At 40.7% G+C, this 21,988-nt stretch overlaps 1 protein-coding gene across 8 annotated transcripts in view; it reads left to right on the plus strand.

Annotated features, from left to right (window-relative positions):
• obscnb (obscurin, cytoskeletal calmodulin and titin-interacting RhoGEF b) overlaps positions 1–21,988 on the plus strand; it is a 59,455-nt gene that overhangs the window by 15,921 nt on the left and 21,546 nt on the right. For 5 of the 8 annotated variants that reach the window (XM_068737590.1, XM_068737588.1, XM_068737591.1 and 2 more), the window contains 18 exons: positions 43–312; positions 420–686; positions 818–1,084; positions 1,249–1,515; positions 1,619–1,888; positions 1,979–2,248; positions 2,498–2,764; positions 3,783–4,049; positions 4,199–4,465; positions 4,828–5,094; positions 5,331–5,597; positions 5,961–6,227; positions 6,464–6,730; positions 6,969–7,235; positions 7,599–7,865; positions 19,700–19,966; positions 20,380–20,649; positions 21,655–21,924. In XM_068737590.1, coding sequence (XP_068593691.1) covers positions 43–312; positions 420–686; positions 818–1,084; positions 1,249–1,515; positions 1,619–1,888; positions 1,979–2,248; positions 2,498–2,764; positions 3,783–4,049; positions 4,199–4,465; positions 4,828–5,094; positions 5,331–5,597; positions 5,961–6,227; positions 6,464–6,730; positions 6,969–7,235; positions 7,599–7,865; positions 19,700–19,966; positions 20,380–20,649; positions 21,655–21,924 — 4,821 coding nt within the window. The remainder of the gene's footprint in view (positions 1–42; positions 313–419; positions 687–817; positions 1,085–1,248; positions 1,516–1,618; positions 1,889–1,978; positions 2,249–2,497; positions 2,765–3,782; positions 4,050–4,198; positions 4,466–4,827; positions 5,095–5,330; positions 5,598–5,960; positions 6,228–6,463; positions 6,731–6,968; positions 7,236–7,598; positions 7,866–19,699; positions 19,967–20,379; positions 20,650–21,654; positions 21,925–21,988) is intronic. The other 3 variants (XM_068737589.1, XM_068737592.1, XM_068737594.1) reach the window with 3 other exon arrangements.

Below are 21,988 nucleotides of genomic sequence, written 5' to 3' on the forward strand. Positions count from 1 at the left end.
TTAACTTCTAACTAAACCATTTTGTTTTCATGACCCCTCCAGAGCAGTCAATCAGCATTGTGCGGGAGCTTAGTTCAGTAGAAGTGACAGAACCCTTTGCAGCTGTTTTTGAAGTTGAAATCAGCATGGAGCTGGTGAAACCTCCTATATGGACTCTGAATGGAGTTGCTGTGCAGGAGAGCGCTGATGTTGAAATGGAGAAAGAGGGCACTATGCACCGTCTCACTTTCAAAAAGACCAAAGCATCAATGACGGGACCTGTGCAGTTCACAGCTGGGAAGAGCAAGTCTTTAGCTCAGCTCACAGTCAAAGGTAAATGTGTTGAAGCACGTTCATACAGCAGTTGGCCACAGTAACTTGTGTTCCTGTTGTGGGTATGTCCTGCATAAGTCTGATCACATGCTGTTCCTCACATTTAGAGCGTCCGCTTGAGATTGCAGAGCCCATCAAAGATGTGAAGGGGAAGGAGAAAAGCTCTGCTATACTCACCTGCAAATTTTCTGCCTCACCCAAAGAGGTGAACTGGTTCAAAGGTCAGGTATCTCTGTCAGCGTCAGACAAGTATAACATTAAGCAAGACACTACGAGGGCTCAACTTACCATTCAAAGGTTGACTGAGGAAGACAGTGGAGTGTACCGCTGTCAGTCTGGACCTGCTGAGACCAAAGGGACGCTTACTGTTGAAGGTACAGTATAGACCTTTGGATACCACACTAAAAATAGCAAATTCTGCAATTTTTTTTATCAAAACCATCACATAAAGAACCTGCTTTAGAATTGTCTTCAAACTAAAACATGTCATGTTTCTTCTATCCAGTGCGTGACATTAAGATCACCAAGCACTTGGCGGACACAGTGGTTGACGAAGACAGCGATGCAGTGTTCACATGTGAGATTAACTATGCAGATGAAGAGGTGCAGTGGCTTCTGAATGACAAGGTGCTCTTCACTAATGAAGTCAACACCATCGCTCACGACGGAAAGGTTCACAAGCTCACGCTGAAGAACTTGGCCCCTAAGGATGGGGGGACTATCACCTTAAAAGTCCGCAAGGTGAAAGAGTCTGTGACACTTAAGGTTAAAGGTAAGAACTACTGATAGTACTCTGATAGAAGCATTTGTTCATGTGTCAAATTTCGCCATACCTTGAAGCTGTATTGGAATTTGCTCTGAAAATCAACCCTGTATAAATGCAGTTGAGAACATAATATAACCAACTGTAACTTGATTTTCTCACTTCCCCTCCAGAGAAGCGTGCTGTGTTCCTCAAGTCTCTAGATGATGTCATCGGAGAGGAGAAAGGCATGATAACTCTGGCGTGTGAGGCGTCCAAGCCCAGAGTTTCTCCTACATGGAGAAAAGAAAGTCAAGTCTTGAAAGCTGGGTCAAAGTATGAGCTCCTTCACACTGGCAAGTCTTTGGGACTGATCATCAAGGACGTCACCAAAGAAGACGCTGGAGAGTATAGTTGTGATCTTGGAACTGAGGTTTCTAAAGCCAAGGTCACTGTAAGAGGTTGGTACCGTTGTTTTAAATATACAGTTTTACAGTGTTAGCCTTCGTACATACGGTATTGTTCGGCATCTTCACCAATTTGCGCTCTCCGTCCCAAATTTAGAGCTCGGCATTGGAATTACCAAATGGCTGAAGTCAGCTGAGGTGAATGAGGGAGAGACGTGTAGCTTTGAGTGCATCTTATCTCGTGAGAGCACAGATGAGTGTTCCTGGACTCTTAATGGCCACGCTGTCACAAATGGAGGCCGCTTCAAAGTCACCAGCAAAGGACGCAAGTACATGCTGACCGTTAAGGATGTCATTCCTGCTGATGCTGGTGTGGTGGTCTTCAACATCAAAGACCTGAGCTCCAAAACAACATTAACAGTTGAAGGTAAACTACGTATTTAAGAGGCCTACACAAAGTAGATTATTAAATTTTTTTATTTTATTAAAATAAACATGTCATGATCCCTTTTTGCAGGCAAAGCTTCGTCTGTGTCTAAAGGACTACAGAGTGTTAGTGCTGTTCAAGGGGAAGATGCTGTATTTACCTGTGAGGTAACACAGTCTAGTTCCTCTGTAAAGTGGGCCAAGGAAAGCAAAGTCATCAAAAAGAGCCAGAAGTATGACATTAGCCAAGAGAATAAAGTCATGAAGCTGACCATCCATAATGTCTCTGCTCAAGACTCTGGAGAGTACAGTTGTGAAGTTGTTGGAGGTGCAACCACTAAAGCCAAGCTGGAAATCAGGGGTAAGACTGAAAAGTCCATGTTTACCTTCTTCCATCTTACTGCCTTTTTCCTCTTTGATAGTCAGACCATTTAAGCAACTAACTTATGACAACTCTGTTTGAGAGATTGTGGTAAAAAGCTGGTCAATATATTTAAATAAATCTAGACTCATTTCTGAGATAATCGTTCTGAAACCATAGATTAATCCTGCAATATCATACTGTGTAATTTGTAACTAGTTTCTTTTCTTTTCTTTTCTTTTTTTTCAGAGCCAATCCATAAATTCTCTAAAGTGCTTAAAGACAGCCAAGCTGAGGAGAGGAGCTCTGTGACCTTGCAATGTGAGACTGCACAAACCCCATCCACTGTGATATGGCTTAAAGGACACACAGAGCTCAAGGCTGGAGGTCGATATGAGATGTCCCAGAAGGAGGGGACCTTAACCCTCACCGTCAAACAGCTGGAGGAGAAAGATACCGATATCTACACCTGTGACGTGGGCACTGCCAAGAGCATGGCAAAGGTGACAGTCAACGGTAAGGACCAAAGTGTGTACGTGTACAAGTTTGGGGTAAGTTTTTGTCTTGCAGAGTTGATTGTTTTTATGAATTAGTCTATCCTTTTGCAAGGTTTTCAAAGCCATTGAGATAAATGCTGTGGTGACTTTGCTCATAGTTTGGTTTTGCTTTAAAGGCCGGTTTGTGGTTATAGTGGGAAAACCACAGGATGTTCATTGTTTTGAAGGGGAATCTGCTACATTTGTCTGTCCTACTGATCTGCACCATGTAAAGTGGTGCTTAGATCGTACACCGCTGCAGCCAAGCCCCCTCAATAGTATTCATGTTCTAGAGGGGGGGGCTCCACTCTCTTACTGTAAGAGAGCTGACTCCCAGGGACTCAGGCACCATCTCTGTGGTAGCTGGGGATCAGGAAGTGTAGACGTCCCTTGGTGTCAAAGGTAACTGACATCGCGCAGTCACCAACAAATCTACCTACAGTGTAGATTTGTCAAAAGTACCATTGGTTAGGTTGAATTGTTACTAAAATATCTTTATTTTCTTAATATACATTTATTTTCAGTATTTTTGCATTGTGAGAAATATCTCTTAGTTTGGGGGTTTGTGTGATGGAGAGACTGTCTGCTCGTCCACAAATTATGAGCGACATCCCCCACTATGTCCAAATGTTACAAAGTGACCTGTTTTCATATGCGTTGTCTTATTATGCAAGGACTGCGCACTACATGAAGGAATGTTTTCTTTGTTGGTAATCCTTTGTGCATTTCAAAAAAGATTTCATTCTGTTGCATTGTCATGAGAATGTCTGATTTTGTTTTTAGATGAAGTGCGCTGTTGTAGGTAAACCTTCTTTAAAAGGAACATCAGCCCAACTGTTGAATAATGTTGAATAATGTATGGATTCCAAAGTCTAATGTTGGATGACTGGAACACAACAACTCATACATCAATTTCACCTCTAATCATTTTCCATCTTCCATCACATCCAACAAACCAACAACACCCTGTTTTATATAATCAAGTCATTTTATTTTAGCCCTGCCTGCCAGTTTTAAAGAGAAGCTCAAGAACCAGGAGAAAAAGGAAGGAGAGTCTGTGACACTTCGCTGCAAATTATCAAAACCTGCTGATGGTGTTCAGTGGAAAAAAGGCTCTGAAATTCTGAAGGCTGGAAAGAAGTATGAGATAAAGCTGAGGGAGACTTCTTGTGAGCTTCAGATTAAGAATTTAGAGGTTGAAGATAGTGGAGAGTATTCTTGCATGTGCGGGGACCAGAAGACATCTGCAACTGTTAAAGTCAATGGTATGGATTCATTAAGTTGTATTGGAAAGGTTATTATGTTTTACCGAAGGAGTTTCATTTCTGTGCCTTGGTCATGTTTTGTAAAAAACATTTTTTTTAGAGTATTTATTTCAGCTGTTTTGACATGTAATGAAAACTTGGTTGTACAGCTTTGCCGCCAACCTACAAACAGAAGCTGGAGAACCAGGAGGCTGAGGAGGGAGCGAGTGTTACTCTGAGTTGTGAGCTCTCTAAACCTGGAGTACCTGTTGAGTGGAAGAAGGGAACGCAGGTCCTGAAGTCTGGAGAAAAGTACCAGATGAAGCAGAAGGCCTCTGTGAACGAACTGCTGATCAACAAGGTGGTGCCAGAAGACAGTGGAGACTACAGCTGTGTGTGTGGAGACCAGAAGACCTCAGCCAGCATCAAGATCAAGGGTAGGAGGAGGATCTCTAAAGATTCAATCAGTGGAATATGTTTTAAAAAACTTATTGAATGGCTTGTTGTATGTTCATATTTAGACATATGTGTTTTAAGTCTGCATGTCAGAAATTGGAACTTGTCAGTGTTTACCTTTTTTGTGTTCAGTATTTGTTTGATTTTTTTTAAACTGTATCGAACGGCTTCTTGTATGTTCATATTTAGACATATTAGCTTTGGAGCCTGCAGCTTGTAAAATTGCAACATGTCATGTTTTTTTTTTCTTTTTGTTCCGCGTTGTTTTTTTGTTTTATTGTTGTATGTTTATATTTTTCATCATGGCATGCCACTGACTCCTAACCAACTGATAAATGCTCAGCCCAACCAGTGACCTACAAACAGAAGCTGGAGAACCAGGAGGCTGAGGAGGGAGCGAGTGTTACTCTGTGTTGTGAGCTCTCTAAACCTGGACTACCTGTTGAGTGGAAGAAGGGAACGCAGGTCCTGAAGTCTGGAGAAAAGTACCAGATGAAGCAGAAGGCCTCTGTGAACGAACTGCTGATCAACAAGGTGGTGCCAGAAGACAGTGGAGACTACAGCTGTGTGTGTGGAGACCAGAAGACATCTGCCAGCATCAAGATCAAGGGTAGGAGGAGGATCTCTAAAGATTCAATCAGTGGAATGTTTTTTTAAAACTGTATCGAACGGCTTCTTGTATGTTCATATTTAGACATATTAGCTTTGGAGCCTGCAGCTTGTAATATTGCAACATGTCATGTTTTTTTTTTTTCGTTCCGCATTTGTTTTTTTGTTTTATTGTTGTTTATTTATATTTTTAATCATGGCATGCCACTGATTGCTAACCAGCTAATAAATGCGCAGCTCAACCAGTGACCTACAAACAAAAGCTGGAGAACCAGGAGGCTGAGGAGGGAGCGAGTGTTACTCTGTGTTGTGAGCTCTCTAAACCTGGAGTACCTGTTGAGTGGAAGAAGGGAACGCAGGTCCTGAAGTCTGGAGAAAAGTACCAGATGAAGCAGAAGGCCTCTGTGAACGAACTGCTGATCAACAAGGTGGTGCCAGAAGACAGTGGAGACTACAGCTGTGTGTGTGGAGACCAGAAGACCTCAGCCAGCATCAAGATCAAGGGTAGGAGGAGGATCTCTAAAGATTCAATCAGTGGAATATGTTTTAAAAAACTTATTGAATGGCTTGTTGTATGTTCATATTTAGACATATGTGTTTTAAGTCTGCATGTCAGAAATTGGAACTTGTCAGTGTTTACCTTTTTTGTGTTCAGTATTTGTTTGATTTTTTTTAAACTGTATCGAACGGCTTCTTGTATGTTCATATTTAGACATATTAGCTTTGGAGCCTGCAGCTTGTAAAATTGCAACATGTCATGTTTTTTTTTTCTTTTTGTTCCGCGTTGTTTTTTTTGTTTTATTGTTGTATGTTTATATTTTTCATCATGGCATGCCACTGACTCCTAACCAACTGATAAATGCTCAGCCCAACCAGTGACCTACAAACAGAAGCTGGAGAACCAGGAGGCTGAGGAGGGAGCGAGTGTTACTCTGTGTTGTGAGCTCTCTAAACCTGGACTACCTGTTGAGTGGAAGAAGGGAACGCAGGTCCTGAAGTCTGGAGAAAAGTACCAGATGAAGCAGAAGGCCTCTGTGAACGAACTGCTGATCAACAAGGTGGTGCCAGAAGACAGTGGAGACTACAGCTGTGTGTGTGGAGACCAGAAGACATCTGCCAGCATCAAGATCAAGGGTAGGAGGAGGATCTCTAAAGATTCAATCAGTGGAATGTTTTTTTAAAACTGTATCGAACGGCTTCTTGTATGTTCATATTTAGACATATTAGCTTTGGAGCCTGCAGCTTGTAATATTGCAACATGTCATGTTTTTTTTTTTTCGTTCCGCATTTGTTTTTTTGTTTTATTGTTGTTTATTTATATTTTTAATCATGGCATGCCACTGATTGCTAACCAGCTAATAAATGCGCAGCTCAACCAGTGACCTACAAACAAAAGCTGGAGAACCAGGAGGCTGAGGAGGGAGCGAGTGTTACTCTGTGTTGTGAGCTCTCTAAACCTGGAGTACCTGTTGAGTGGAAGAAGGGAACGCAGGTCCTGAAGTCTGGAGAAAAGTACCAGATGAAGCAGAAGGCCTCTGTGAACGAACTGCTGATCAACAAGGTGGTGCCAGAAGACAGTGGAGACTACAGCTGTGTGTGTGGAGACCAGAAGACCTCAGCCAGCATCAAGATCAAGGGTAGGAGGAGGATCTCTAAAGATTCAATCAGTGGAATATTTAAAAAAAAACTTATTGAATGGCTTGTTGTATGTTCATATTTAGACATATGTGTTTTGAATCTGCATGTCGTAAATTGGAACTTGTCAGTCTTTGTCTTGTTTTTTGTTCAGTATTTGTTTCTTGTTGTATTGTTGTTGTTTTTAATATTTTATGTCATGGCATGCCACTGACTCCTAACCAACTGATAAATGCGCAGCTCAACCAGTGACCTACAAACAGAAGCTGGAGAACCAGGAGGCTGAGGAGGGAGCGAGTGTTACTCTGAGTTGTGAGCTCTCTAAACCTGGAGTACCTGTTGAGTGGAAGAAGGGAACGCAGGTCCTGAAGTCTGGAGAAAAGTACCAGATGAAGCAGAAGGCCTCTGTGAACGAACTGCTGATCAACAAGGTGGTGCCAGAAGACAGTGGAGACTACAGCTGTGTGTGTGGAGACCAGAAGACCTCAGCCAGCATCAAGATCAAGGGTAGGAGGAGGATCTCTAAAGATTCAATCAGTGGAATATGTTTTAAAAAACTTATTGAATGGCTTGTTGTATGTTCATATTTAGACATATGTGTTTTAAGTCTGCATGTCAGAAATTGGAACTTGTCAGTGTTTACCTTTTTTGTGTTCAGTATTTGTTTGATTTTTTTTAAACTGTATCGAACGGCTTCTTGTATGTTCATATTTAGACATATTAGCTTTGGAGCCTGCAGCTTGTAAAATTGCAACATGTCATGTTTTTTTTTTCTTTTTGTTCCGCGTTGTTTTTTTTGTTTTATTGTTGTATGTTTATATTTTTCATCATGGCATGCCACTGACTCCTAACCAACTGATAAATGCTCAGCCCAACCAGTGACCTACAAACAGAAGCTGGAGAACCAGGAGGCTGAGGAGGGAGCGAGTGTTACTCTGTGTTGTGAGCTCTCTAAACCTGGACTACCTGTTGAGTGGAAGAAGGGAACGCAGGTCCTGAAGTCTGGAGAAAAGTACCAGATGAAGCAGAAGGCCTCTGTGAACGAACTGCTGATCAACAAGGTGGTGCCAGAAGACAGTGGAGACTACAGCTGTGTGTGTGGAGACCAGAAGACCTCAGCCAGCATCAAGATCAAGGGTAGGAGGATTTATGATTGAAACCTATACAATATATTAATAAAAATGTGTCTTTGTCATAATTTTTTCAATCTGCATCACTGAAAGAGATGCATCGTTCAAATTTAATCAGACTACTTTTAACATTGATGTTAATCGGAGAAATAATGTGTTACACGTTGATTTTGTCTTGACTGAAGCACTTGTATTTAAGCACTTGCTTTTGCTGTGAAATTTCTGTCGCTCTCTTTTTTATATTGTTGCCTTATTTCTGTTTGCTCACAAAATGTCAGCATTCTTTGTGGGTGTCTAATATCAGATTCATCAGATGTTTCCTTCACATTGTACTTAGTGGATCAAAAGGTTGGGTGTCTTTGCCCGGATCGCTTTGTGTGTTTGTTTCTTTCACATTTTCTTTCCGTGCATTTGTGATTACAATGCAAACCACAGAATGATGCGGTCAAAACGGGCTACAATCCCAAAGCAGAGTCCCCGTCACACCATTTGACATTTTAGCAGTCTGTGCTTGTTGCTGCTGTTTTATGCGTCCTTTGTGTCTGTTGGTATTGGTAGTAGTGTTGACAAATCATAATGTATGTATGCTGGTCCACAAACTGTTCGTCTCTATTTAAGCCAACTGATCTTTGTTCATGTTGTATTCTAGTGTTACTGTGTTTTATGGGCCTTGCTGATTTCTGAAATTGTTTTGATTTACAAGTTTTTAGCCACTTCGTCTGGTGATATTTAGTTTTTACTTATAATGTTCAGTACATCAATACGTTGTTATGATGTACTGGAGATGATCAAGTATGTTACAGCATTCTGAATTGTTTCCTCTCAGCTGTGAAGCTGTCAGTTCCTCCTTCATCTGCTAAACTGGAATCTAAGAGACAGGAGACCAAAGAAACAACGGAAGGTATGGATAGAAGACGGCAATGTGCTGGCTTGACTTTCAGTTGTATGTGCTCTGTCCATCTAGATAATGGTCTTTGTGTTACCATGTGCAGCTTGCCCTTACATTTGTCCTGCACCTTTTGGCCTTTATAGGTTATGATAAGTGTATTATTTGTCACTGGTTTACCTGATTTGTCAGGTTGCAGTTGTGTGTGCCCATGCTTTGTCAAATGTTCCTTCTGTCCTGTAGTTGGATTGTGTTTTGGAATTTTAATGTAGGTCTTTTTCCTCAGTGTTGTATTGCAGTACATGTAGCATAACCAGCTTATTTAAAGCAGAAGTAATAACCCTTGTATTTGTGTTAGTTGTTCTGGTGGCACCTTGATGGTTGGAGAACGATAGCTGTCGTTGGCTGGAGTCTACATGAGCATAATGTACTTGTGTGTGGCATGATTTATTGTCTTTGACATATCTGTGTGCTTTGGGAAGAATGAAGGTCTTTGAATTTGTGGCAGTTATACAGGCTCATTTCTATGACAATGTTTGTATTTCAGCCAAGGGCCCTGAAGCTGTGTCCATAGCTGCTAAAGACAAATACAAGAGGCAAGAGATACATGAGGCAGTAGAAGGTAATTCTCTGAAGATTCTTGGCTCTGCTTGGGTTTTTTAGCCCATGTGCAGTTGTAATTAATCAGTGTGTGCAACACTGAGCTTTGTGAGCCAAAAGTGAGAATCACACATTAAGCTATTCAGTGCTTAAAACTGTCACACCATGTCTTGGCTACTGTCTGCTGTTGTCAGACAGAAAGTCTTCGTCATGAATTGGCTTACGTTGTGTCTTGTTGCTTCAAGGAATTGTTTTAAGGCTAAATATGGTTTGACTCTACCTTCATATCCCTGACCTAGCCTCTGCCTGCTGGTAAATGCGGCTTTTTTTATTTACCTGTCCAATGTCTTGATGTGCTTCATTCTTTGGGGTTTTGCTACAATTCTAGAAAAAAAAGTGTTGTTTCAATCTCAGCATCTGTGGATTTTTGTGATCTCTGGAATACTTTGTTGCATGTAGGCTGACATGTTGGTATTGAGACATGTTTGTCATGTTCCCGCCGCTGTTTTTACCATGTGCTAGCCTGAGGCAATTTCAAACTGGGTCCAATGTTGTGTTTGATTTCATAGCTCTTACACTGCCCACTACTGGACAGACTCCTAAAGAGCAGATCCTCAAACAGGAGATCCAGAGAGAGTCACGAGAGCTCAAAATGGGAGTTGAAGGTAATGAGACTCATGTTTGTATGGCTTTTGTCTGATACTGTGACTTCTGTCAGTACGGTAAGCATGGTCGTCATTTGTTTTGTTTCAGATGTAATTTCAGGCTTGTAGAAAAAACACACTTAAAACCTCTTGAGCCAGAGAGCCCCCCAATTGGGGGGCTGTGGGGAAAGTTTAGTGTACAGAGTGTCTAACAATGCACTTATCACAAACAAATATAATTATGTTGCACATCATTAAACTGCAGAACCTGGGCTACAAGAATATGTAATCCGTTTTTACATGCTCCAAACACAACTCAAAAACCAACTAAAAGAATTACCAAATATCAAAATCCATATAGCACCACCTATGCAGCCCACTCGCCACATTTCTGGCCCCACCGCTGTGGTACTTAATGCAATACACACAGATGTCACCGCACAAGAAAGCAGACAATCCATTGATTCTGGACATATAAATCAAATGCAGCTACAACAAAGCATCACCGAGATATGAGCCAACGAACACCAGCAACACAAATCGCTTTATCCCTTTACGGTAAGAAAATTCTTCTTACCTTTGAAGATTATATGGGAAAAAAACATTTCTCTCTGCATTTTCACACTGATATATGTTCCTCGTATATCCTGTGTTACATTGAAATAATTCCAGGGCTTTAGGGGGGCCGTTCAGACCAGGGTTGACGATTTAACTTTCAGCGTATCGGATTTTACGCTTCACGATAGACGGCTGCCTTGTTGATTCTGATTGGCTAACAGTGCTGTCAATCTTTTCCTCGTGGGTATAGCTCAATTCTATTGGCTCTAACATGTCGAAAGAGGGGTCATTCACTGAAATCGACCAATGGGTTGCTGAGATAGAGCCCTGCGTAGTGGGGGAGGGTCTGAAATCGAAAATAAATCCAGTAGGCAGAGAGACACAGAAAGGGTGCAGAGAGGATTCTGGCCTTCAAAATAAACCAAAAACTGCTGTATTTGGATATATTGAACACCGTTAGTGATATACAAGTGAAATATAGTTTGGTACATGAAAAAATTAAAATGGAACACATGGTGCCAAAATGACCATTTTGGAGACCTCGCCTGAACTTTCTGTACTAAAACCTCTCTAATTTTGTTCTGCTTCACTTTATCAAAGTCAAACTTTGCAGAGAGACTGTTCACATATTGTGCTATGATTTGGGAGAGGTTTAGACCTGCAGCTGCATCATTACAAAGAAATAATAATCCTGAAAGTGCTTTTTTTTCCCAAGGCAAACCTGAAACCTTTTAATTTGTGCTGTATGCCATCTTCATTTACTCTTAACCAGTAACATATATACTGATATTTACACATCTTAACAAATCTCACAAGTGTTCCCTTTATTATAACACCAAAACTATTCAAATAGACCTTGTGGTTGTAGAGATATACTCTTTTTAGTATGCAATTTTCAAGCAGAGGCCTAAAAAATAGGTTCGTTTAAGAAAGAAGAAAAAAATGGAGGGATCTCAGTTTGGATTTGCTATCTGTGCGTTAGCTTATGTTGCCTGATGAATATGTAAACGATATAAAGAAGATGGCTTTTGTTTTCTTGTTGGGCCTCATGTGTGTGTCTATGCGTGTTCTGTCAATTCGATTGGGTTCCAAATACTGTTTAAAGCTTTGTTTGCACACGCTCTTCGTTGAATGTTGGAACATTTTCATGCTGTATGTTTATGGCATGTTGTCAGTACTGTTTGGATTGATGCTGTGTGATGGATTATTGATAATGGTCTGTGAAAGGTGAGAGAGGCTTTGTTTTTGCTTATATCTTTATTGATATTGATTGCGTTCTGTTCTCACACATATTGCTTACCCTCATTTTGACGCCTACCGTACGGATATCATGACGTCATGAATTGGCTTACATTGTGTCTTGTTGCTTCAAGGAATTGTTTTAAGGCTATTCTCTACTATTTCATCTGCCTGCTGGTAAATGTCCCTTTTTTATTCACCTTTTAAATTACATGATCTGCGTCATTTTTGGGACTTGTCTTACTATTAGTGGGAAAAACATAGATGCTTTCAATCTCAACGTCTGTGGATTTCTGTGGTCTCTGGGATACTTTGTTGCATGGAGGATTTTCAATCTGGGTCCAATGTTGTGTTTGATTTCCTAGCTGTTACACTGCCCACTACTGGACAGACTCCTAAAGAGCAGATCCTCAAACAGGAGATCCAGAGAGAGTCACGAGAGCTCAGAGTGGGAGTTGAAGGTAATGAGAGTTCATGTTTGTATGGCTTTTGTCTGATACTGTGACATATGTCAGTACTGTAAGCATGGTCGTCATTTGTTTTGTTTTTGATGTAATTTCAGGCTTGTAGAAAAAACACACTTAAGAAAGAAGAGCTTGAAAAATATGGAGGGATCTCAGTTTGGATTTGCTATCTGTGCGTTAGCTTATGTTGCCTGATGAATGTGTAAAAGATATAAAGAAGATGGCTTTTGTTTTCTTGTTGGGCCTCATGTGTGTCTATGCGTGTTCTGTCAATTCGATTGGGTTCCAAATGCTGTTTAAAGCTTTGTTTGCAAACGCTCTTCGTTGAATGTTGGAACATTTTCATGCTGTATGTTTATGGCATGTTGTCAGTACTGTTTGGATTGATGCTGTGTGATGGATTATTGATAATGGTAAGTGAGAGGTGAGAGAGGCTTTGTTTTTGCTTATACCTTTATTGATATTGATTGCGTTCTGCTCTCACACATATTGCTTACCCTCATTTTGACGCCTACATTATGGACATCATGACGTCATGAATTGGCTTACATTGTGTCTTGTTGCTTCAAGGAATTGTTTTATAGCTAGGCTCTACTATTTCATCTGCCTGCTGGTAAATGTGCTTTTCTATTCACCTTTTAAATGACATGATCTGCGTCATTTTTGGGATGCAGAAAAATAGATGCTTTCAATCTCAACGTCTGTGGATTTCTGTGGTCTCTGGGATACTTTGTTGCATGGAGGATTTTCAATCTGGGTCCAATGTTGTGTTTGATTTCCTAGCTGTTACACTGCCCACTACTGGACAGACTCCTAAAGAGCAGATCCTCAAACAGGAGATCCAGAGAGAGTCACGAGAGCTCAAAGTGGGAGTTGAAGGTAATGAGACTCATGTTTGTATGGCTTTTGTCTGATACTGTGACATATGTCAGTACTGTAAGCATGGACGTCATGTGTTTTGTTTTCGATGTAATTTCAGGCTTGTAGAAAAAACACACTTAAGAAAGAAGAAAAAAATGGAGGGATCTCAGTTTGGATTTGCTATCTGTGCGTTAGCTTATGTTGCCTGATGAATATGTAAAAGATATAAAGAAGATGGCTTTTGTTTTCTTGTTGGGCCTCATGTGTGTCTATGCGTGTTCTGTCAATTCGATTGGGTTCCAAATACTGTTTAAAGCTTTGTTTGCACACGCTCTTCGTTGAATGTTGGAACATTTTCATGCTGTATGTTTATGGCATGTTGTCAGTACTGTTTGGATTGATGCTGTGTGATGGATTATTGATAATGGTCAGTGAGAGGTGAGAGAGGCTTTGTTTTTGCTTATACCTTTATTGATATTGATTGCGTTCCGCTCTCACACATATTTCTTACCCTCATTTTGACGCCTACATTATGGACATCATGACGTCATGAATTGGCTTACATTGTGTCTTGTTGCTTCAAGGAATTGTTTTAAGGCTATTCTCTACTATTTCATCTGCCTGCTGGTAAATGTCCCTTTTTTATTCACCTTTTAAATAACATGATCTGCGTAATTTTTGGGATGCAGAAAAATAGATGCTTTCAATCTCAACGTCTGTGGATTTCTGTGGTCTCTGGGATACTTTGTTGCATGGAGGATGACCTATTGGTATTGAGCCATTTTGTTCCCATCAGCTGTTATTACATGTAACTAGTGGTAGCCTGAGGCAATTTCAAACTGGGTCCAATGTTGTGTTTGATTTCCTAGCTGTTACACTGCCCACTACTGGACAGACTCCTAAAGAGCAGATCCTCAAACATGAGATCCAGAGAGAGTCACGAGAGCTCAAAGTGGGAGTTGAAGGTAATGAGACTCATGTTTGTATGGCTTTTGTCTGATACTGTGACTTCTGTCAGTACGGTAAGCATGGTCGTCATGTGTTTTGCTTCAGATGTAGTATCAGGCTTGTAGAAAATTACAATGGTCTGTGAGAGGTGAGAGAGGCTTTGTTTTTGCTTATACCTTTTTTGATATTGATTGCATTCTGCTCTCACACATATTGCTTACCATCATTTTGACGCCTACCGTACGGACATCATGACGTCATGAATTGGCTTACATTGTGTCTTGTTGCTTCAAGGAATTGTTTTAATTCTAGCCTCTACTATTTCATCTGCCTGCTGGTAAATGTCCCTTTTTTATTCACCTTTTAAATGACATGATCTGCGTCATTTTTGGGACTTGTGTTACTATTAGTGGTAAAAACATAGATGCTTTCAATCTCAACGTCTGTGGATTTCTGTGGTCTCTGGGATACTTTGTTGCATGGAGGATTTTCAATCTGGGTCCAATGTTGTGTTTGATTTCCTAGCTGTTACACTGCCCACTACTGGACAGACTCCTAAAGAGCAGATCCTCAAACAGGAGATCCAGAGAGAGTCACGAGAGCTCAGAGTGGGAGTTGAAGGTAATGAGAGTTCATGTTTGTATGGCTTTTGTCTGACACTGTGACATCTGTCAGTACTGTAAGCATGGACGTCAATTGTTTGTTTTCGATGTAATTTCAGGCTTGTAGAAAAAACACACTTAAGAAAGAAGAAAAAAATGGAGGGATCTCAGTTTGGATTTGCTATCTGTGCGTTAGCTTATGTTGCCTGATGAATATGTAAAAGATATAAAGAAGATGGCTTTTGTTTTCTTGTTGGGCCTCGTGTGTGTGTCTATGCGTGTTCTGTCAATTCGATTGGGTTCCAAATACTGTTTAAAGCTTTGTTTGCAAACGCTCTTCGTTGAATGTTGGAACATTTTCATGCTGTATGTTTATGGCATGTTGTCAGTACTGTTTGGATTGATGCTGTGTGATGGATTATTGATAATGAGAGGCGAGAGAGGCTTTGTTTTTGCTTATATCTTTATTGATATTGATTGCGTTCTGTTCTCACACATATTGCCTACCCTCATTTTGACGCCTACATTATGGACATCATGACGTCATGAATTGGCTTACATTGTGTCTTGTTGCTTCAAGGAATTGTTTTAAGGCTATTCTCTACTATTTCATCTGCCTGCTGGTAAATGTCCCTTTTTTATTCACCTTTTAAATTACATGATCTGCGTCATTTTTGGGACTTGTGTTACTATTAGTGGTAAAAACATAGATGCTTTCAATCTCAACGTCTGTGGATTTCTGTGGTCTCTGGGATACTTTGTTGCATGGAGGATTTTCAAACTGGGTCCAATGTTGTGTTTGATTTCCTAGCTGTTACACTGCCCACTACTGGACAGACTCCTAAAGAGCAGATCCTCAAACAGGAGATCCAGAGAGAGTCACGAGAGCTCAGAGTGGGAGTTGAAGGTAATGAGACTCATGTTTGTATGGCTTTTGTCTGACACTGTGACATCTGTCAGTACTGTAAGCATGGACGTTATGTGTTTTGCTTCAGATATAATTTCAGTCTTGTAGGAGGAAGAAAAAACACTTCAGAAAGAAAATAATATGGAGGGTGTAGTGGTCGTTTTTTTCATCAAGAAAGGTGATTTTAATCTGAGTTACATCTCGCCTGGTCCATCACCGATTTGATGTTCCAATTTAAAATACTTTTAGATGTTATCACACTATCACTGTACGCTAAAACACGCTAATCACAGGCATTATACACAACATAAGTTCTGATATTTTTTAGTTTGTATCACAGTTTTTGTATAGTATTAATAGTGACTCTTTAAGGTTATGTTGTTATCCATTTTCTTGCTATAACACACAAGAATAGATCATCAGTTACAACAGGTGATAGTTTTCAGTGCACATGGCCAAAAACGGAAGGCATGAGTGTGTAACATGTATAAATGTGACTTTTGTTTTTTTAAACCCTCGTGCCTGTTGCTGCTCTGTCAATTCCATTTTGTGGCAAATCCAGAATTTTGTCCAGTTGTTTGTTTACACATGTTCTGTGTTGAATGTTGAACATTTTGATGCTATATGTTTATGGCACGTTGGCAGTACTGTGTTGGATTGCTGCTACATGTGTTGGATTATTGATGATGGTCTGTGAGAAGAGAGAGAGGCTTTAATTGTTTAAGGACATGTGTCAGTGCGCCACGTTGTAAACAGGCAATGATGTGCTTTACTGGGTTGACCTGACTTCAGGTTATGGAACTCATCACTGTAAGATTGTGAGGTAAACGTTGTGTTTCATCCCAGTTGAAAAGACTGCTGCCGGAATAGCTGCAAAACAAGATACACAGAGACAGGAGACCAAAGCGCCAATAGCAGGTATGACATGATTTTAGCTCTTTATCAGCCTTGTGCTTCTTCATTGTCTCCTGCCACATCCACCTCAGTCTTTGCATTGTTTTTACTTTCTGTGGCATATTGAGCATGCTATGTGTCTGGCTGTAGCTTGTTTGAGCTGCTGTAAGACGTGGACAAAGGACAAACATAATATAAAAGTTAAATTAGTTGGCATGGTTATGTTAATAGAGTGTCGCTATGTGAATATAGGGAGAGATGGTATTTTATTGAATCATATTAGATGTTGTATTAATGCCTGGCCATTGCTGCTATGTGATGCTTTTCAGCTCTCCTCCAACAGCAGTTCTTTGTGATTCAGTTTGTTAAGTGTTTGTGCTTCTTGTGGTTTTTTGGTGGAAGTGACATGATAATTTGTATGCAGCTTTTAGTAGATAATTGTGCCTGTAACTCAAAACATGTTGGTTTGTGAGGCGTACTGTATGTTGTGACGTGTGACCCTGTGCTTTGGCTTCAGTGTATATTGCCGTGCTGTGTACTTCTCTTAAAAGCTCCATTATAGGTCAGTGATTGGAGTAACTGATGAGGGGATGTGTCTTAATTAAACAATGAGAGAGATGAAACTGAATTGTAGATGTAGATATTGTGGAAATATTGCACGTGTACTCAGCAAACGCTGACTGGATTAAAAGAAGATGAATTAATAGAGATGATTAAAAATAAGATGTGTGGCTGCTGGCTCTGCAGGCGGTATGTTTCAGGTATAATCAGGATTAAATGTTTGTATCACAGCAGTGAGGCTGCCGGATGCTCCAGCAGCTGGGACATTACACTCTAAAGATTCAATAAAAGTGGTGGAAGGTATGAACTCATAGTCTAACATTATCTAAATATATTTATAACACTACTGTAATTGTTGGTCAAGCTCTTGGTCATGGCTCTGTCTGTACATTTTTAAAGACATAGTTTTTCTTGTTGGACATTGCCTGATTATATGTTTCATTTGAAAAATGAAGTGAAGACCTTTCCCCACTGTTAGTTCAGACAAATGAAAATCAAGTGAAGATGTTTTTGTGTTGTCTTGGACATTGTGGCTCTAAAACGTGTATGGCACATTGCTTTTGAGTTGTCGTCTCCCTCAGTCTGTTGGTGAATATTTGCACGTTATGAAAGTTAAATTAAAACCTACATTATATGTCAACAAATAACTTCAGCCACAGCAGAGAAGTCACCGGCTTCAGCAGTGACCTCCAAAGTTGAACCTGAGAAGCAGGAATCCAAAAGGAGAGCTGAAGGTATGTGGTTTGGTATAAAGAAACAAGAACACCGTTTGTACAGTGTAAACGGGATTCTGTTTGCATTCAGTAGATTTCTTCTATGCTGTGATCGCATATGCTACAGATGTGTGACGTAACATCCTTGTGTCTTGAGGGTTTTGTAAATAGTCTGGCACATTTGTTGTTGGCTCATAAGCTGGAAATTGCATATTGGTAATTAGCATTATAGTCAATCAATCCTCAGGGTTGATTGCATTATTTTCGGTGGGTGATTTTGTGTGTAATTTATCAGTTCGGCAACATTCTTTGATGCTTTTTTTCGGCTTTAATTCCTCATCGTTAAATGTATGCTGCTCTGTGTTTTCTACAGTGGATATTTTTTGGTCTAATTTAATTAATTACACCTGCAGAGATTACAAAGCCGGCTGTTTCTGAAGTCATCCCAAAGCCAGAACCTACAAAGCTGGGTACCGAAGCGAAAAGACAAGGTAGAAGTTTTGTAGCACCCGGCCGCACATTGTTTCTTCCCCTCAGTTTTGCTCTGTTTTCTATGTAGAATTGTGTATCCCGTGAGATCAGTCCTGTTTGTTGTTGCTCACTTCGTTGTCACTTGTGAATGCCAGATTTGGGGTCTTCTGGATTGTTGTTGTCTCCAGACAGGAATAATTATGACCTACGATTGACAGGGCTTCATCAAACCTTAGGTGGCCTTCTGTTTTGAATGGGAGAAGGTATCATTGGCTGTGCACCAGTTTTATGTGTGTGTGTGTGTGTATATATTAAAGCAGCCATTTGTGTACATTTTGTTTGTTTTGTTTTTGTTTTTACTTCTGTAAAAAAAAGGTAAGTTGAAAATTACATTTTTTTTTTACACAGCATTCTGTAATCCTCCTCTGGGAATCCGTAAGCCTGAGTTACAACAACACACATCAACGTCTTATCTGATCGATTCAATCCACAGTTCTTCCAGTCGTAGTCATTCGAGACCTGGAGAGCCAAGTGGCCGAGGAAGGACATGTTGTCACTCTGCGCTGTGAGCTTTCTAAACCTGGACTCCCCGTCGAGTGGAAGAGGGGAACTCAAGTACTGAGTTGTGGAGAAAAGTACCAAATGAAACAAATAGGATTGAGTTATGAGCTACAGATCTTCGATTTGAGACCTGGAGACACGGGAAGCTACACATGCTGTTCAGAAGACACAACATGCTCAGCCTCTCTTGTAGTAAATGGTAGGATGGAGACCATGTCATTGTCTCATGCTTCTTCTTTCAAGGAGTCTTTCATTTACTTTTTCAATCCATTCTTCTTCATTTCACTCATTCTTGAAAATCCTTTTTTATTTCCTTCATTCATCAGCTGCCCCAGTTATTTTCACAAAAGAGCTTGAAGGCCAAATGGCTGCTGAGGGGGACAGTGTGACTCTGCACTGTGAGCTTTCTAAACCTGGTGTTCCTTTGGAGTGGAGGAAAGGAGAACTTGGGCTTTGTCCTTGTGCCAAGTATGAAATTAGACAAACGGGACACCTGGCTTCACTGGTAATCCATGATGTAGACCCAGAGGATGCTGGGAGTTATACATGTGACGCTGGTGTCCATCAAAGCACTGCACAACTAGACGTGAAGGGTATGCTTGCTAAAACTTGCTGTTGTTGCTCGTCTTAAAGACTTGCTACTGTAATAAATATTGAACATTACACACATGTTTTTTAAAAAGATAAATACAGAGGTGTCTTTTTTGTGGCATTTCGTTCATTCTTCATTGACTGTAATCAATGTTGAACAAATTTGAGATTTTACATGATTTAAGGATAAAGACGCAAGACTGACTTTCACCTCTGTTACAATGATTTTGATTTAATTAGCTTTAGTTAGAGTAGTTTTAGTTTGTGTGTGGCCAGTTATGCATTGTGCCAGCTTTCTCTCGGTTGTCCTAAATATCTTTCCTCCACCTCCTCCCCTGCAGCCCAGCCTGTGCTTTTCAAAACCCAGCTGCAAAACCTTGAAAGACAGGAAGGGCAGAGCGCTAGTCTTCGCTGTGAAACCACAATGCCGGGAGCCACTGTTGTCTGGAGGTGTGGCGACAGGGTGCTGGCATCCAGCAGCAAGTACCACCTGAAACAGGAAGGAACCATAGTCGAACTTGTCATCTATAAACTGCAGGGAGCTGACTCGGGAGAATACTCCTGCGATACAGGCAACCAGAGGACTTCAGCTGTCCTCACTGTGCAGGGTAGGAGCTGTCTATTTGAGTCTGTCCTTTTCCCTTTCCTCTGGAGTCACGTCTTTCCACACTTTCTACATCACTTGAGCATGATGTGCATCAACCTTCCATCTTGAGATCCCGTTTGCTGTCTTCCTGACTGCTATTACTTCTCACCCCACGTGTGTTCTTGCCCCTCACCATTTCAAAACTTCTTCGTTGAGCTTGATCACTTATCTCTTCTCATCATTCCTGCCTGTCTGTGGTCTCCTTTCACAAACATTAACACACCCCTTAGTGTTTTTCTTCACTTGCTACTGACATTAACAGCTCAGGAGAAATCACACTTTGATCACAATCTGCTCAACTTGAACTTTATCTCTTGTCAAGAACTTCACGCAACAAATATGTAACCGTTCTTCTGAAATGTATTTGTCAAACAGAGGTCGAGGTTAACATACTGAAATTCTTGGAGAGCTGCGTTGTATACGAGGGAGAAGATGTTCACTTTGAATGTCGGGTTTCTCGTGAGGACGTGCCTCTGGCTCAGTGGAAACTCCAGGATGTCCCGCTACAGAATAATGAAATGAACCTGATCATGTCCGAAGGTCCGGTACACAGCCTCACACTCAGAGGGGTCACCACAGTTGACTCAGGAACAGTCACTTTCTCAGTGGGTAACCACACTTCCACTGCTTCTCTGACAGTCAGAGGTAAGCGAAATATAATGCATTCTATTTCTCTGGACGAGAATGAATACTGGTCCTTTTGCTCATTTGTCTTGTGGGACACCTTCCCTCTGTCTTTTCAAAAAGCATGCCCAAACATGGATGCTTGTGATTTCCTTAAGCTCTTTCTTTTCACTTCCTCCTGACTTGGTATCCATTCATCTATCCCAATTTTGCATTTGTATTAAATCTGCCCTTTACAACATATTCCACCATATATCTACAGAATATGCATGTTCACTCCTCTTTCCATTGAAATACCATTTTCCAATTACCTTTCAATGTAGTATTTAAATTCCATAATGGTTGATTAAAATCTGTCCTTGTAATTCTTGTGCACAGCAAGTTTTCATCACTTTTTAAAAATGTTTACTTTGTTCAAATAATTTGACGCGCAACATACAATTGCACTGAATGATTGACCATGGAATATAATTCAATCATTGAAATTCTGTATTTTTGTGGTGTCCTGGTGGCGTTGGGGTCTAAGACACTGACAGATGTAGTCTGTCTCCATATTTGAGTCCTGTTGAGATACAAGACATCCCCCATCTATGTCCCCTCAGCTCCTTTCACCTCTATATCGTCCTCCCTACAATAAAGAAAAAAAACCTCACAAATAAATGTGCAAAAGTATTGTTATTGTTCAGATTGTCAATAGTGTACTTGTATTTTATATTGGCACTCTTCCTCTGTGTTGTTGTACAGTATGCTGCTCACAGACACTAAACATTATGTACCGTGAGGCCGTTTAATGATTCACCATGTTCCATTGTGTTTCTAAACAGCCAAACTATTTGTCAGCGAACATATGACTTGATGAAGTGATTGCTGATTATCTACACTGGCTTAAATGTAGATAAACCAGTGACCTCACTGTTCTTGTCATGCTCTGTTTTAAGCTTCTTGTTGGTATGGAATTGGTAGAACGGTGGTTTACCCAAGAAACTATTTCAAATTATTCATCCTAATTAATAATGGTCTTTCTAGCAGCTGCACCTGTGCTATTCAAGAAGGAGCTGGAAAGTCAAGAGGCCACTGAAGGAGACAAGGCCACCCTGTCCTGTGAGACATCCAGCCCTGACTGCAAGGTGAACTGGCTGAAGGACTCCACTGTGATCAGCCATGGAGAGAAGTACAGTGTGGAGCAGAGAGCTACCACTCACATCCTGGTCATACACAAGCTGAACGTCAAGGATAGTGGAGAATATACCTGTGATGCAGGGGAAAGGAAAAGTACAGCTACCCTGACAGTGAAAGGTAACAGAGCACAGCTTCTTCTCGTCTATGTTTCTTGTCTCCGTTTGTCTTCATCCTCCCTGCT

Source organism: Cebidichthys violaceus, unplaced genomic scaffold (assembly GCF_023349555.1).
Source record: "Cebidichthys violaceus isolate CVI_PGR_0920_01 unplaced genomic scaffold, fCebVio1.0.p SCAF_8, whole genome shotgun sequence".
Classification (NCBI taxonomy): domain Eukaryota; kingdom Metazoa; phylum Chordata; class Actinopteri; order Perciformes; family Stichaeidae; genus Cebidichthys; species Cebidichthys violaceus.